The 15,579-nt window shown below is 41.6% G+C and overlaps 4 protein-coding genes across 9 annotated transcripts; 2 read left to right on the top strand and 2 right to left on the bottom strand.

Moving 5' to 3' along the window:
• Positions 1 to 296: 296 nt before the first annotated feature.
• On the top strand, positions 297 to 4,714 carry LOC111796590 (formin-like protein 5). The gene is given in 6 exon segments (XM_023679280.1): positions 297 to 500; positions 502 to 856; positions 943 to 1,837; positions 1,929 to 2,131; positions 2,989 to 3,224; positions 3,371 to 4,714. Coding segments are annotated over 6 exon segments (2,919 nt in total). The 5' UTR covers positions 297 to 407; the 3' UTR covers positions 4,508 to 4,714.
• Positions 4,715 to 5,401: 687 nt separating this feature from the next.
• On the bottom strand, positions 5,402 to 6,381 carry LOC111796656 (histone H2A.6-like). Its single transcript, XM_023679374.1, has 2 exons — positions 6,086 to 6,381; positions 5,402 to 5,878 (listed from the first exon to the last, which is right to left on the bottom strand). The coding sequence occupies exons 1-2, from the start codon at positions 6,272 to 6,274 to the stop codon at positions 5,660 to 5,662; spliced, it is 408 nt and encodes a 135-aa protein (XP_023535142.1). The 5' UTR covers positions 6,275 to 6,381; the 3' UTR covers positions 5,402 to 5,659.
• A 1,010-nt stretch (positions 6,382 to 7,391) lies between these two features.
• LOC111796622 (calcium/calmodulin-regulated receptor-like kinase 1) lies at positions 7,392 to 15,338 on the bottom strand. Of its 6 annotated transcripts, XM_023679331.1 has the most exons (9): positions 15,177 to 15,338; positions 14,982 to 14,993; positions 14,228 to 14,597; positions 13,891 to 14,044; positions 13,529 to 13,655; positions 12,651 to 12,736; positions 12,486 to 12,557; positions 12,185 to 12,388; positions 11,456 to 12,001 (listed from the first exon to the last, which is right to left on the bottom strand). In XM_023679331.1, exons 3-9 carry the CDS (start codon positions 14,539 to 14,541, stop codon positions 11,687 to 11,689), a joined length of 1,272 nt encoding a protein of 423 aa, XP_023535099.1. In that variant the 5' UTR covers positions 14,542 to 14,597; positions 14,982 to 14,993; positions 15,177 to 15,338; the 3' UTR covers positions 11,456 to 11,686. The 6 variants fall into 6 exon arrangements, with proteins under 6 accessions (XP_023535101.1, XP_023535099.1, XP_023535096.1 ...); XM_023679333.1 differs by lacking the exon at positions 11,456 to 12,001 and adding an exon at positions 7,392 to 7,886 and having other exon boundaries at positions 14,982 to 15,338; XM_023679328.1 differs by having other exon boundaries at positions 14,982 to 15,338.
• LOC111796621 lies at positions 7,828 to 9,399 on the top strand. The gene is made up of 2 exons (XM_023679326.1): positions 7,828 to 8,515; positions 8,630 to 9,399. Exons 1-2 carry the CDS (start codon positions 7,849 to 7,851, stop codon positions 9,256 to 9,258), a joined length of 1,296 nt encoding a protein of 431 aa, XP_023535094.1. The 5' UTR covers positions 7,828 to 7,848; the 3' UTR covers positions 9,259 to 9,399.
• Positions 15,339 to 15,579: the final 241 nt, after the last annotated feature.

The raw sequence follows: 15,579 nt of genomic DNA, 5'->3' as shown, positions 1-15,579 counted from the left end.
GTCACATATGCATTCGTACCCTTAATTACTAATTTGTTTCTGGCTTTATATCTTCGAAAGTTGTGTACTGATGATATTATCGTTGAGCAGTCTTGAATCCTACCACATATGTTTTAGAAGCAAAAAACTAAAAACAAAATAGTTATTCCCAACTGCTATGTTAGAAAAATATGTACCTCACCCTTTTGTTTATTTCTATGTGTCTTCTGTCTCTTGGTTTATTAGTGGCTTAAGATCTGCACACATCCTAAGCTGAGGTTTACTTATTTTAAATTCAAAACATTGCTGCAGGCTGAGCTGTTACTGTTTAAATGCAACTTGGATTTGCTTCAGTTAAAGGAAGCTGCAGATGGTACTGAATTGTGCTTTGAAGAAAGACCCGAAAGCACAAATGGTATTAATTTTGAATGTCAGATGCTGACGAAAGGAAAAACAAACAGAATGCTAAGCGCCATGCATCCCCAGATGAAGCAAACTCTTTTAGATTGTTTAAGAAAGAATTTTCACGTCTCTGGAAACGACTACAATTCTAAAGCTTGGTACACCACATATCTGGAGTCATTGTTTTTGATGCCTGGTAGTTTTAGAAGGAAGTTAAGTTCGAGATGGCATCGAAGTGCTAAAGAAGTGTCGAAATCTTCAGATCTCGAACATACTTCAATAAAACTTTCTAGCACAAGTAGTCAAAAAGAAAAGAAATCTGATCATCAACAAACAATTATCATTGCTGTTGTTGTAACAGCAACAGTGACTTTTATTATTGTAGCTCTGCTCTTTATATGCTATAATAGTATTAGCTCCAGAATGAAGCAAAATGATGAAAATCATGCAAGGCCTCTCCTAAGCTTGAGCATAAGTGAGTACTACTCTATTCTGTGTTCTTACAAGCTTGTTTTGAAACTCTATTTTAGTTTATCTTAACGTTTTTTCATGACCTTTCAGATTCTTCACCAAATTTTTCTGCCTTCGGGAATTCTTATAAGGAAGACAAGTTCATGAATCAAGCATCTAGCTTGAGTCAACACCAGAGAGCTCCATCTTTGGATGGTAGCCTGCAGCTTGTCTCTGATGGTGCACGTATTTCGATGCAGGGGCCTCCATCTTTTGAAGCTGCTGGAATTGTCAATAATTCATCTTTTGGATCAGTGAATTTGGCTGGGAGTTCTAATAATTTGCTGCCACCTCCTCCTGGAGCAGTGCCAGTCAACTCAGAGATTATGCCTCCTCTGAAGCCTCCTCCTGGCAGGGCTGTTCCCCTGCCTCCTGAACGCCCTAAGTCTTTTAAGCCTCCATCCAGCATGGCTACTCCTCCTCTGCCTCCACCACCTGCACCACCACCAGAACTTCCTGGAGATTCAGGTCTTCCTCCTGTACCTCCTGGAAGTTCAGGTCTTCCTCCTTCAGGTCTTCCTCCTATACCTCCTGGAAGTTCAGGTCTTCCTCCTGTACCTCCTGGAAGTTCAGGTCTCCCTCCTGTACCTCCTGGAAATTCAGCTGTCCCTCCTGTACCTCCTGGAAATTCAGCTGTCCCTCCTGTACCTCCTGGAAATTCAGGACGCCCTTCTGGACCTCCTCCACCTCCACCACCTGGAGCCAACAGGGCAGGCCCTCGCCCACCACCACCTCCCGGAAGTGGTAATGCTCCTCGGCCACCGCCATTTGCACCCAAAGGTGGAAATGCACCTCGACCTCCAAGGGGTTCTGCTTTAGGTGGTGATAATGGTATGGACGATTCGGGTGTCCCCAAAGCCAAATTGAAACCGTTTTTCTGGGACAAAGTTCTTGCAAACCCAGATAATACCATGGTCTGGCATCAGATAAAAGCAGGGTCTTTCCAGTATGTTATTATAAGTTTCACTCCTTTTGCACCACCATTGCTTTTAAATAGTTTTACAAGTTGCTGAAAGCATTTAATCTAATTCATACAGATTCAACGAGGAGATGATTGAAACTCTTTTTGGATATGCACCAGCAGATAAAAGCAAAACTGATGGTAAGAAGGAGACAACATCAAAAGATCCTGTACAGCAGTTCATTCAGATCATTGATGCAAAGAAAGCGCAAAATCTGTCCATTCTTTTACGAGCACTGAATGTGACAAGAGAAGAAGTTTGTGATGCACTTCATGAAGGTAATCTTACCCGATATTGACTTTCTTGAGCCTATTGAGCCTATAAATTGTAGGAGCCTCTCATCTCTAGCTTATTGAATGATGCAAAAACAAAATAGCTGGCATACCTAAGACAATACTCACAATACTCCTTGGGTTGAGAATCAAATTTGTGAGATCCTACGTCGGTTGGAGAGGAGAACGAAACACCCTTTATAAGGGTATGAAAACTTCTCCCTAGCAAACGCGTTTTAAAAACTTAGAGGGAAAGTCCCAAAGGAAAAGTCAAAAGAGGACGATATCTGCTAGCGGTAGACTTGGACTGTTACAAATGGTATCAGAGCTAGACATTAGGCATGTGCCAATGAGGAGACTGAGCCCCAAAGGGGGTGGATTGGGGGGTCCCACATCGACTAGAGAGGGGAACGAGTGCCAGCAAGGACGCTGGCTCCTGAAGGGGGTGGATTATGAGATCCCACGTTGGTTGGGAGGAAAATGAAACACCCTTTATAAGAGTGTGGAAACCTCTTCCTAACCGACACGTTTTAAAAACCTTGAGGGAAAATCTGAAACAAAAAGCCCAAAGAAGATAATATCTAGTGGATTTTGGCTGTTACAAATTTGCTAATTAGTTTCTTGGTGCCATTTCTATAACGGTAGGAATTATTACGCGTGTCATTGTTATTGAACACCGTGTGGCGGGAAGAAAATCTTCCTGAAGGTAAAAAGGAAGGTGCCTCTGTAATCTACATAACATATCTATCTTACTTATCTGCCTGTTTTCAGCAGCCATTTTCTCAATGGCATGCATAATTTTTTTTTGCTGCGCATCTTATATTCTCATGATATGGTCTTGATCATATTCTAACGTGTATCAGGAACTGATCTTCCTGCTGAACTTCTTGAGAACTTACTGAGGATGGCACCAACACCAGAAGAAGAACTCAAGCTTAGACTGTTCAGTGGGGAGACTTCTCAACTCGGAAATGCCGAGCGGTTCCTTAAAACGATAGTCGATATCCCATTTGCTTTCAAAAGGATGGAATCTCTGCTATTCATGAGCACTATTCAGGAGGACATCGCCATCACTAAAGAGTCCTTTGCTAACTTGGAGGTACAACATTTGCCACTATTACTTTTTAGTACTTAGAACTCTCAATATCATTGTTAGGCCGATATCGGTATCGAACGAGTTTGTTTCTCCTCTGTCCCTGAACTTCCTAACTTTGGATTGGTCGACTTTACATCATAACTGGACAGGTCGCTTGCAAGGAACTTAAGAGCAGCAGGCTGTTCCTCAAACTGCTAGAAGCTGTTCTTAAGACGGGTAATCGGATGAACGATGGAACTTTTCGAGGTGGGGCGCAAGCATTCAAATTGGACACTCTCTTAAAATTGTCAGATGTGAAAGGAAAAGATGGGAAGACTACACTATTGCACTTTGTAGTTCAGGAGATAATCCGCACAGAAGGGATAAGAGCCGCCAGGAATGCCACTGGAAGCCAAAGCTTCTCAAGCACCTCATCAAAGGAGATGCTGGATGGAACTACTCACGATCCAGACGAGCATTTCCGTAACTTGGGTCTTGAGGTCGTGTCGGGGTTGAGCGGCGAACTTCAGAATGTGAGGAAAGCAGCGACCATAGATGCCGATGCCTTGACTGGTACCGTTTCTAAACTTGGCCATGGACTGTTGACTTCAAGAGACTTTTTGAACAAAGACATGGAGAATCTAGGTGAAGAAAGTCGATTTCATCGGACACTGAAAAGCTTTGTGCAGAATGCTGAGGTTACTATCATGGCTCTCCTGGCAGAAGAAAAAAAGATCATGGAAATGGTGAAAAGCACGGGTGATTACTTCCATGGAAATGCTGGGAAGGATGAGGGCTTAAGGTTGTTCGTAATAGTGCGAGATTTCTTGATAATGATAGATAAGACATGCCGGGAGATAAAGGATGCACAGAAAAAACAGGTGAAGCAGGCGAAGGGGCACAGAAAGGCAGCATCTTCTTCTGATATCAATCCCTCCCTTCCGTCTTCGGATGCCAATCAACCCCCATCCTCGTCTTCGGATGCCAATCAACCCCCGTCCTCGTCTTCGGATGCCAATCAACCCCCGTCCTCGTCTTCGGATGCCAATCAACCCACGTCGTCGTCCTCTGATACCAATCCACCCTCGTCGTCGTCCCCTGATACCAATCAACCACCCTCGTCGTCTCCTGATACCAATCAACCCCCGTCGTCGTCGTCGACTCCAGATACCAATCAACCCCCTTCAGCTCCAGTTTCTGACCCACGCCACCCACCTCCTCCCAATCTAAACCAGCTGATTTTCCCTGCAATTACTGATCGTCGGATGGGTAGCTCAAGTTCAAGTTCAGATGATGAAAGTCCATAGGTTATCTTATCAGCCATTGAAAAGGTGCCCAACTCTCTGAATTGTTAGGCTCCATTTTGGACATAGGCAAATTCTTTAGCAATATGAAGAAGCTCCATGAATTGCCAATGTGCCCAGAGCACAATTAGAATTCTTGGAAGTTTTTTCACCTTTGTTGATTCTTCTGTAAAAAAAAATCTAGTTTTGAAGTTCTTGGCAGTTGGAGCATTATTCACCATAGNCCTCCTCCTCCTCCACACCACTCACCTCCTCCTCCTCCTCCACGCCACTCACCACCTCCTCCTCCACGCCGCCCACCTCCTGCCCCATCATCGTCTTCTGATACCAATCAACCCTCTTCAGCTCCAGTGTCTGGTCCACCCCACCCACCTCCTCCCCCATCATCGTCTTCTGATACCAATCAGCCCCCTTCAGCTCCAGTTTCTGACCCACGCCACCCACCTCCTCCCAATCTAAACCAGCTGATTTTCCCTGCAATTACTGATCGTCGGATGGGTAGCTCAAGTTCAAGTTCAGATGATGAAAGTCCATAGGTTATCTTATCAGCCATTGAAAAGGTGCCCAACTCTCTGAATTGTTAGGCTCCATTTTGGACATAGGCAAATTCTTTAGCAATATGAAGAAGCTCCATGAATTGCCAATGTGCCCAGAGCACAATTAGAATTCTTGGAAGTTTTTTCACCTTTGTTGATTCTTCTGTAAAAAAAAATCTAGTTTTGAAGTTCTTGGCAGTTGGAGCATTATTCACCATAGTTTGTATATATAGATTGTGTAAGATTATCAGTTAAATATTTCTTGTCTTCAATTTTGATGTCACCAGAGTCCCAAAAGCTCGATATTAAAGAAGGGTTCTACACTAAATATGGCAACCAAAGTTCAAGATTTCCATGATCATGTATGAAGAACAAGTAGGAGGTGATATTAATAGATGGTGATGATGATGATATTCACAACACTAGTGAAATTCTAGCACTACACCTTGAACTGTTACAAATTTCATAAGCAAAGATCCGTAATCTAAGAAAAATAATGTCAAAAGAAGGGGGGAAATTGAAAAATCTAACAGAGTAAGAGAGAGCACTGTCATGACCGAAGCCAAATTTCATCAGAGCATTCAATGATTCAGTTCATCCGTTGCTACTACAAACAAATTTAGGGTTCATCATCACCACCAGCGTTCTTAGATGAAGTCCCTGTTTTCTTGGGTAGAAGCAGATTGTGAATGTTGGGCATAACACCGCCATTGGCAATAGTCACATCGCCCAAAAGCTTGCTGAGCTCCTCATCGTTACGTACAGCGAGCTGAATGTGACGAGGAACAATACGCGTTTTCTTGTTATCTCTAGCAGCGTTTCCAGCGAGCTCCAAAACCTAAACATCAAGAATCCTTCGAGTTAATCCCAAAAGCAAGAAAATCAATCTAATTCTCAAACGCCTATGAAGGAATTGAGAAATAGAACACGAATTGGGTGAAAATTCGAAACCCTAGATCCATACGGCGTGCTCAATTTCACAAAACCCTCACAGCGACAGAAACAAAAAAAAAAAAAAAAAGGAAAAAGTTCCAAAATAGCATACCTCAGCGGCGAGGTATTCAAGGACGGCAGCGAGGTAGACCGGAGCACCGGCACCAACACGTTCGGCGTACTTGCCGGCTTTGAGAAAACGAGCAATACGACCGACGGGAAACTGCAACCCGGCTTTACTACTCCTTGAGGTGGCCTTTTTAGCGGCACCGGATCCTAGGGTTTTGCCTCTACCGGCCATTAGTTAAGATCTGTTGGACGGAGAAGACGAACGAAAGAATTGAAGAGAAAATAGGAAGCAATTTTCCGGCAAGGTCGCGAGAGAGAGAGAGAGCAATAAATAATCACGATAAGGAAGGAGACAGTATTTGGTATATATAGTGAGATGGGTCTCGTGAGATGAGCCAATAAAATTGAAGTACGCGGATCGGAATCGCGGCCGTTGGATGGATGAGTGATGGGACGGTCCAGATTTGAATGAGGATTCAATTTTCTTAGAAGATGCCGCGAGGGGATGGATTACGTCAGCGTGCATGTGAAGTGGCGGGAAGGCCCCTCGTTTTNTTTGATTTTTTTTTTTTTTTTTTTTGCTTATTTAAAGTTAAATTAATAAAAATATTTTTAAATTTTATAACTTTATCTACAAAAATATTCTTTAAAAAAAATATTATTACAATTAGTTTTAATTGTCACGGTCCTACATTTTTTACCGCACGGCGTCGTGATCTTGAAACGCTCACGACCAGCCTTAAGGGGAACTAAGCCCCATATATATTTTTCGCCCCTGCTTTGTGGCTTCGTCGAACCTTAGGCGAGGTTTGTCTTCGTCAATCGAACATCGTCTGTGCGGAATCCAAGCTTGTTCAACCACACACGCCGCTGGCGCGTGCTTGTTTAATCGTCTACTACACATCCGACTTGCCTCTACATTAGGCCAAGTCATTCGGCTCGACTTTGCTTCTGCTGGGGGCCAAGGCCTCTCGATGCAACGTCGTATCTCATCTTGTCATCTCGATCTCCATCGATATGGTCCATATGTCCTAACAAAGTATTAATAATTTTCATCCAAAACATAACCGTGATTGTATTTTTAACTTTTTTAGAAAGTTCAAATAATTATTGAACTTACAACCATACAAACTTGGATAATTTTATTAATTTAGTCTCCCGAGAAAATGTATAATTACTCCACAAAATTCTAAGAAAATAATAATAATTTAAACTTAAATAGCCTAATTTAAGTAGTAAAATTATGTTACCTTAGCCAGAGTACCATTCCATATATGTCAAGAAATTCAAATACTTTTGACCAATAAATCTCGAGACACCCAACAGATACAAAACTCGAGAGACGAACATTGAGATGCTATCTACTACTACCTATAACGTATGAGTTCTAGCAACTCATAAGCACAACGTTTGTCGTTTCGTTTCGTTGTAGTATCCAAGCTCTACATGGTGTTCCAACGTTCTTTTTGTAGGTCTCAATGCCACGATCAGTCGCAGTACTAAGCAAAAATTATCGTAAATAGTAGGCTAGTTAAGAGGTCCGAGTTCTTGGCCTATAGAAATAATAATTATTTGAGTTTCAGTAATAAATTACACACACATGTATATATAGATGTTGTTTTCCTCTGCATCTCTCTATGTTCTCTAGCATCCATAGCTGCTCTGTTTCCTTCATCTCTGTCGACGCCTGGGTCATCTTCTTCGACCTGTTTCGACACGATGCTGCTTGCCAAGCTTAATGGTTGGACGTCGAGACGTGGAGGAGCGTAACGTTCCAATGATTTGAAGGGAGAGGAGAAAGAAAACATGCCAAAAGTTTGGTTTTCTCTGAAAAAGTCCTTCCCCTGCAAACCAGAGCCATCAGAAGTGTATGATCCAAAGTGCAGGAAACAACTGAACACAATCACAACAAAGAAAGCAGCCAAAAAGTCAGGCTGTTCTTCAGGAAGGTCTGGCTGTTCAAGGTCCATAGCGAATCTCAAAGACGTCATCCATGGAAGCAAGAGGCACATCGAAAACCCGCCAATTTGCAGCCCGAGGTCGATCGGTAGCAGCGAGTTCCTCAACCCGATTGCTCATGAAGTAATACTAAGCAACTCAAAGTGTGAGCTCAAGATCACTGGTTTTGGAAGCTTCCACCAAGAGGGTGGGGGAAATTCTGATCTTAGCAGGGGTGGAGGCGGGAATTCGCCATTTTTCGGTACACTAAGGCCCGGAACTCCCGGTCCGGGGTCCAACTCCCCTTCTAGTACTACCTCCATATCTGCAACAAGAAAGCTTCCTTCTCTTTTGTCCTATAGAGATGGGAGTACTGCTAAATCCAAGGGAGGTGGGGAAGTTCGTACGAGCAAACGGTTCATGCCGCTAACTGAATCGAACGGTAGGACGTTTTCGATGGTTACTTGCCATAAATGTGGAGAGCAGTTCTGCAAATTGGAGGCTGCTGAGTCTCACCATCTCTCCAAGCATGCTGGTTAGATACATATCCTTACTGATAATGTTTCTATTGGTTTGCCAAAATGGCTACTCGTCTTCGTGTTCAGACGTTCATGGAGTTTCACGTTTCTTTCTGTTCTTTTTTTCTCAGTTACCGAGCTTGTGGAGGGCGATTCATCAAGGAAGATTGTCGAAATAATATGTCGAACAAACTTGTCGAAGTCGGAGAACAACAGTAACCGAATCGAACGAGTTTTCAAAGTTCACAATATGCAAAAAGCATTAGCAGGATTTGAAGAACACAGGGAAATGGTGAAGATCAAGGCAAGCAAGCTTTCAAAGAAACACCCTCGATGCCTCGCGGATGGGAACGAGCTGCTGAGGTTTTACGGGACGACATTAGCCTGCACTCTTGGACTAAACGGCTCGTCCACCCTCTGCATATCACAGAAATGCAGTGTCTGCAGAATTATAAGGAATGGTTTCTCAGCAGAGAAGGATATGAAAGAAGGAGTAGGAGTTTTCACGACTTCGACGAGCGGGAAAGCTTTCGAAACCATTGAAACAACCGAAGAAACCTCGGTGAAGAAAGCATTGATAATCTGCAGAGTGATTGCAGGGAGGGTTCATAGGCCATTGGAGAACATCAAAGATATGGTTGGCCAAGCAGGGTTTGACTCTTTGGCTGGCAAAGTGGGATTACATTCCACCATTGAAGAGCTTTACTTGCTCAATCCTAAAGCTTTGCTTCCTTGTTTTGTTGTGATTTGCAAACCATGAAGATAAGGAAGCCAACACAAAGTTTGTGGTCTATCATTTGTTTTCGAGTTTATAACGGTATTATTTAACTCATTCGAATTCCACTTCGAATCGTTATGTAAGGATTCCCGATTCATATATATAACGATCAAGGTGAAACTATACTGAGTATCTTCACCTTCACAGATGCATGAAATACGAGCAAGGGAAAGAGACTAACTTGCACGATCGAAAGGCAGAGACTAGCTCTTCCCTTCTTTCTTTCAGGCAAGGAGGTCTCTCAAGCCTGCAGTTTCCTACTAGGGCGGGACTCTGAATCAAAGTAGTATAACAAACTAGCTCTAGGGTAGGACTCTGAATCAAACGATGAGTTCAAACTCAAATCAGTCCTCTCTTCCAAATGTAATGGTTCCAGTTTAGCCTTTCCTTGTCCTGTAACGAACCAAGTTCGCCCTCTTTTGATTATTGGGCCCTACCCATGGAGTTTCTTTTGTTCACTGGAATAAGCAGATTAATCGAACTCATTGTCGTAATAATAAGATGCTTAAGACCTGAGACTCGAACATTATACTAAAACACGTACTTCTACATATCAATAAATCAAAGGCTCGATTTTTGTAGAACGGGTTGTGAAAAACCTCGACACTACATGGGAGGTGTATTTAAAGAAATGCATCTACCATATGCAACTAATTTGGGTAAGCCTAAATGATAGAACATCATTTACTTTTGCTGCTACATCAGGACAGTACAGCTTTTAAAGCTCCATTGATGCACATGGACAGCAATAGAACATTTGGAGAGAAAAGAACAAGGATAGTATTCTTGGACAGTAGGAATTGAATGAGAGTCTTAAATGTTGGAATGGGGTTGGTTTGGGAGTAGATGAACCTCAATTCAAAATTTGAATTTTTGACTCGACTCCTTGTGTGGGGTTACTTCCACTTGCCATAGCGATGTTGATTTTAGAGGACGGGCAAGTGCTCGGTTACTCGAGAGATGAGGACTTTTGTTGCACTTCTAAACCGACTTTTCGACTTTTTCTATTGTTTGATATGAGTATCTCCTTTCACATGAGCTCACATTAGTAGACTTGTGTAAGCTTTAACTCTAGTTCCACTGTAATAGCCGAAGTCCACTGCTAGTAGATATTATCCTCTTTGGGCTTTCCCTCAAGGTTTTTAAAATGCGTTTACTATAATAGCCGAAGTCCACTGCTAGTAGATATTATCCTCTTTGGGCTTTCCCTCAAGGTTTTTAAAATGCGTTTACTAGGACGAGGTTTCCACACCCTTATAAAGAATGCTTCATTCCTCTCTCTAACCGATGTGGGATCTCATAATCCACCCCCCTTTGAGGCCCAACGTCCTCGCTAGCACACCGCCCAGTGTCCACCCCCTTCGGGGCTCAGCGTCCACACCCTTATAAAGAATGTTTCGTTCCCTTTTCCAATCAACGTGGGATCTCACATCTACTCTGTGTGAATAAGCCAACTCGTATGAAAACTAACCAAAGAGAAGATTTTCCATGATACTTATAAGGAAAGAACATATCCCATTCCCTGTGTTTTAATTGCTCTGGCCCCAGTTACCAGCCTAGATCTAGGTGTGATTGCCTTTATTTTTCAACACCTACAATCAGTTTTCACTAAGGATGTTGTTCATTAACTGCTCCAAACATATCTCTCTCAGTCATCTTATCGTCGCGAATGGCTCTCTCTATCTTCCTTTCTTTCTCGAGCCAGCGAAGCCCACATTGACTATTAATGGTGAAGGTAGATTTTTGTTTTGAGATCCCACATCGATTGGCGAGGAGAACGAATCATTCTTTATAAGAGTTTGGAAACCTCTCCCTAGAGGGGAAGCTCGAAAGGGAAAGCCCAAAAAGGACAATATCTGCTAGTGGTGGGCTTGGGCCGTTACAAATGGTATCAGAGCTAGACACCGGGCGATGTGTCAGCGAGGAGGCTGAGCCCTGAAGAGGGTGGACACGAGATGGTGTGCCAGTAAGAACACTAGGCCCCCAAAGAGGTGGATTGTGAGATTCCACATCGGTTGGAGAGGAGAACGAAACATTCTTTATAAGGGTGTGGAAACCTCTCCATAGTAGACACGTTTTAAAAACCTTGAGGGGAAGCCCGAGAGGGAAAGGCCAAAGAGGACAATATCTGCTAGCGGTAGGCTTTAAAAGTTCTACCTACTGCATATAGAAAGTGACAAAAACGAACAATATTTTGATGTTTTCATTCACAAACTACTCGAGGAAAGTTCTCATTCACAATTGTGAGTCATTACAATGATGAAACTATACAAAGCTCTCTATTCTGAGTAATGTACAAAATTTCAAGGTCATTAAAGAAAAATGGAAGAATCAGCTATCATACACAGTCAAAGAGAATAGAATCACAAGACAAACAATCAAGAGAAAAACCAAAAAGGGAAGCTATGGTCTAGATTTCATGGGTATCAGAAGCACTGTCCATTGAATCCTTTCTAAAGTGCTCGGAGTGGTCGATATCAATAGAAACATCATCTGTCATGGCTGACAGAGATTTTCTATGATGCTTTTGCTCGAGCCTAAAGTTGTTAATCCGTGAGATCACTTGTACGATATCTCTCATGGAAGGACGTTTTCGAGGGCTACGGTTAACACATCTATATGCAAGAGATGAAACTTCGTTCAGCTCTTGTACATTAAAGTTTCCATCTAAATGATCGTCCACAATTTCTTCCCACCCAACTTTCCCATCCGAAGTCATTGCTGCCTATACATCTCGTAACGAAAATACATATAAGTTGGAACGCCAATTTTGGCCTTAACTTGGCAGACTAAAGTCGGGAATTAAACAAGCTTCATGTCTCAAAAAATGTTTCCATTCAAGAAAAGAATCGTGAAAGAATATTTATTTTTGTCGAAAATATTGACGACGAGAAGATAGAGAACTTACAAGTTCAACATACTCCATAAGGCCTTGTTGTGGGGTTCTGCCAGCTATAAGCTCGAAAAGCAATACTCCAAAGCTGTAAACGTCACTTTTCTTTGTGAATTTTCTAGTAGATATATATTCGGGATCTAGGTACCCAAAAGTTCCACGAATATTGGATACATGTTTCTCGACCATCTCTTCTCTGGAAAGCCCGAAATCGGCAACCTGCTTGATCAAGAATAAGCAAACAACATATATAAACACTTCAAGAACAAATTATAATTCGTCATATCGATTCTTTGACAAATGAAAGAAAACATACCCTAGCCCTCATGGAATCATCCAACAAAATATTTGAAGACTTGATATCCCGATGTATTACCGGTGGAACGGCCTGCAGTAATATCATAGAAATACCCCAAGATTGATTTATAAGGTTGCAAAAGCTAGTAAACTCGGTGTCCATCAAGGTTATATCATAACTTACACCATCATGGAGATATTCCAGTCCCCGTGCAACATCTAATGCCACACGAACCCGCAGATCCCAGCTCAATGGTTCATTCTTACCTCCTGCAAACCAAAGAGAGTATGTCACTTCCCGAGAAACTGATAAAGAAGTATATTGTACCGTCATTTTAACCAAAAAAAGACGTTCCTTCAAGGAGACGCGGTGAGAGTACTAATAGGCGTCATATTAAGAATATTAGTAGGATATTAGTAAGTGCATGGTAGTGATTAGGTAAGGTGGTTTGCTTATACAAAAGGGGGGTTTAGGGACTTTAGAGGGGAGTCATTTTGGTGGATTGTCCATTTGTGGGAATTAGGGAGAGGGATAGTGTAACGGCTCAAGCCCACCGCTAGCAGATATTGTCCTCTTTGGGCTTCCCCTCAAGGTTTTTAAAACGTGTCTGCTAGGGAGAGGTTTTCACACCCTTATAAAGAATATTTTATTCTCCTCCCCAACCGATGTGGGATCTCACAATCCACCCCCCTTCGAGGCCCAGCGTCCTTACTGGCACACCACCTCGTGTCCACCCCCCTTCGGGGCTCAGCCTCCTCGCTGACACATCGCCAGTGTCTAGCTCTAATACCATTTGTAACGGCCTAAGCCCCGACTAGCAGATATTATCCTCTTTGGGCATTCCCTTTCAGTCTTCCCCTCAAGGTTTTTAAAATGTGTCATCTAGGGAGAGGTTTCCACATCCTTATAAAGAATGGTTCATTCTCCTCCCCAACCGATGTGAGATCTCACAGATAGCCCTCTCAAAACGTATGCATGAAGAAAGATGTTATAATAATATATGTTTGGCTCATTTTGCATTTAAATTAACTAATGCTTGTACTTTATATTAGACTTCTTACCGTATAAGTGAGAAGCCAAGCTTCCTTTGCTCATATACACATATACAAGTATATGTTGGGCTTTTTCAGCACAGTAACCGACCAAATTTACGAGGTTTCTATGATGCAACCTTCCGAGAAGCATAACCTGGTAAACCGAAGAAGGTTTAATGGATGAATCGGATAAACAAAAAGCACGAAGCTGTTATGAATCAATCAGTAAGAATGGGTGATTGTTTAAAGATAAAGATGCATAAAATCTTTCATTATATCACAACAAAACAGAGCACATTCATTAAATTCTGTCAAACAGTCTATCCAGATGAAGGCTTCAAACAGCATAAGAATAAGATTATCAAAATATTTGAAGAATGATGAATCACCTCTGTTTGGAACTCTTTCTCGCCTTGTTTGGAATCAGTTGCAAGCACCTTAACCGCAACCGTTTCACCGCCTGCCATTTGAGCTCTATAAACAGGGCCGAACGCTCCTTGTCCTATTACAGTTGTGAAATTGGACGTAGCCTTTTGCAGATCCCTGCCATATCAAAGAACAAAACTCTAAGGTCCGGTCCTAAGGAGCTAGTGGTTCTCAAGATACGTCCAGCAATAACATCGAATTCAAACACAGGTCTCGAGAACTATCAAGCCACTCTATATCAGAAACGATTAAAAGATCATTTACCAAACCTATCACTACAGAGTTTGTAAGAACACATACCTGTACGAATACTCGAATATTCCAGAAGCTGCAACCACATTACTTTTCCTGAATCCATCAAGCCATTGTGACATGCCATTGTGGCCAGATTTAACAGGTGACTCTGGAGCTAAGGTTGAGTCTGATAGAATATTGCAAGAGTCAGCACCATTGATACGAATAGGAATCGTCGTAGCCCTCCGGGAACTGCTATTTCCTATCTGAGATCGTCTCCGTTGGTACCTAAAGCAAAAGAGAGTCGAAATCGCCAAAAGAACACCAATCACAACTCCTATAGAAATTCCAATAATCAGCCCAGATGACTCCCCCTTCATCTCCTCCCTTCCTGCTTCCCAATTATCAATCCACTGGCTTAATCCATCACAAAACCCTGCAAGAAGAAGACTCATAACTCATACTAAACAATACACACGTATTAAAAAGAGAAAACATGAAAGAAGAACAAACATGAATAATCACAATATCACTCAGATTTCACCATATCTTCGCTTCCATTTCATCAAACACTTGATCTGCATCTCATTCAAAAAATTCTCAAGCACAACAATCAAACATCCAACGCTCAAACACTTCAAATTTCCAACATCCAACACAAAAAAAAAGGCAAAAGAAACAAATCCCAGATAAATGGGTCAGAGATTACTAAACCAAATCCGCTAAGTTCCAACAGTTCATCACNCAACAGTAAATGAAGTAGAATCGAGTTTTTTCCATTTCCATTTCAGAAAATACAAACAGGGTAAGTGAAAGATACCTTCGAAGTGAACTGATTCCAAAGAAATAAGAAATTCAGAGAAATGGGTGGCGTTGCAATCAAGCAAATAAGAGAAAAAAATGTAGTGAGATTCGATGAACACAACTCAGAGAAAAGAATCAGAGACGGAGAAGACATAAGAAGACGAAATTTGTATTCAAGAACACCAAAGTCGAACTACGATCTGTCATCTACCTCGGGAAGTTGGATTTGGATTTGGATTACATTACAATGTCAAAAGGGGAAAGAATTGATCAAAAATGCTTCGGATTTTGGGATTCTTCTCGTTTGAAATTTTGTTTATTCTCAGTATTGTTACGAAGGAAATGAAGGCTGAGGAGGGAATCCAGCTCGTGCAAGGAATGAAGTATTGGGTTTTGTTTATTTATTTATTTATTTATTTATTTATTTAAAACAATTATGCCATCGACCATGAACAAGCTTTAATTATTTTGACTTTTAATTATAATATTTAAATATATCACAATAACATGATAGTATTTACACTAAATTTAAAAAATATCAAATTTTATTAAATTTTAAAAAATAAAAAATAAACTTTGTTTCAAAAATACCCTTAAATTTTTTTTAAACAATT

The sequence above is a fragment of the Cucurbita pepo genome, chromosome LG06 (assembly GCF_002806865.2).
Source record: "Cucurbita pepo subsp. pepo cultivar mu-cu-16 chromosome LG06, ASM280686v2, whole genome shotgun sequence".
NCBI lineage: Eukaryota > Viridiplantae > Streptophyta > Magnoliopsida > Cucurbitales > Cucurbitaceae > Cucurbita > Cucurbita pepo.
This window is presented reverse-complemented; position numbering and strand designations above follow the sequence as displayed.

Bases quoted from the DNA above. Each gene is read 5' to 3' on its own strand.
- LOC111796621 (XM_023679326.1), top strand. From the start codon at position 7,849: ATGCCAAAAGTTTGGTTTTCTCTGAAAAAGTCCTTCCCCTGCAAACCA. The intron at 8,516-8,629 runs GTTAGATACATA...TTTTTTTCTCAG, and splicing joins CCATCTCTCCAAGCATGCTG to TTACCGAGCTTGTGGAGGGC.
- LOC111796622 (XM_023679328.1), bottom strand. From the start codon at position 14,541: ATGAAGGGGGAGTCATCTGGGCTGATTATTGGAATTTCTATAGGAGTT. The intron at 12,389-12,485 runs GTATGTTTTCTT...TTGATCAAGCAG, and splicing joins ATGATTCCATGAGGGCTAGG to GTTGCCGATTTCGGGCTTTC. The intron at 12,002-12,184 runs GTAAGTTCTCTA...CGAGATGTATAG, and splicing joins TTATGGAGTATGTTGAACTT to GCAGCAATGACTTCGGATGG.
- LOC111796656 (XM_023679374.1), bottom strand. From the start codon at position 6,274: ATGGCCGGTAGAGGCAAAACCCTAGGATCCGGTGCCGCTAAAAAGGCC. The intron at 5,879-6,085 runs GTATGCTATTTT...CTTGATGTTTAG, and splicing joins TTGAATACCTCGCCGCTGAG to GTTTTGGAGCTCGCTGGAAA.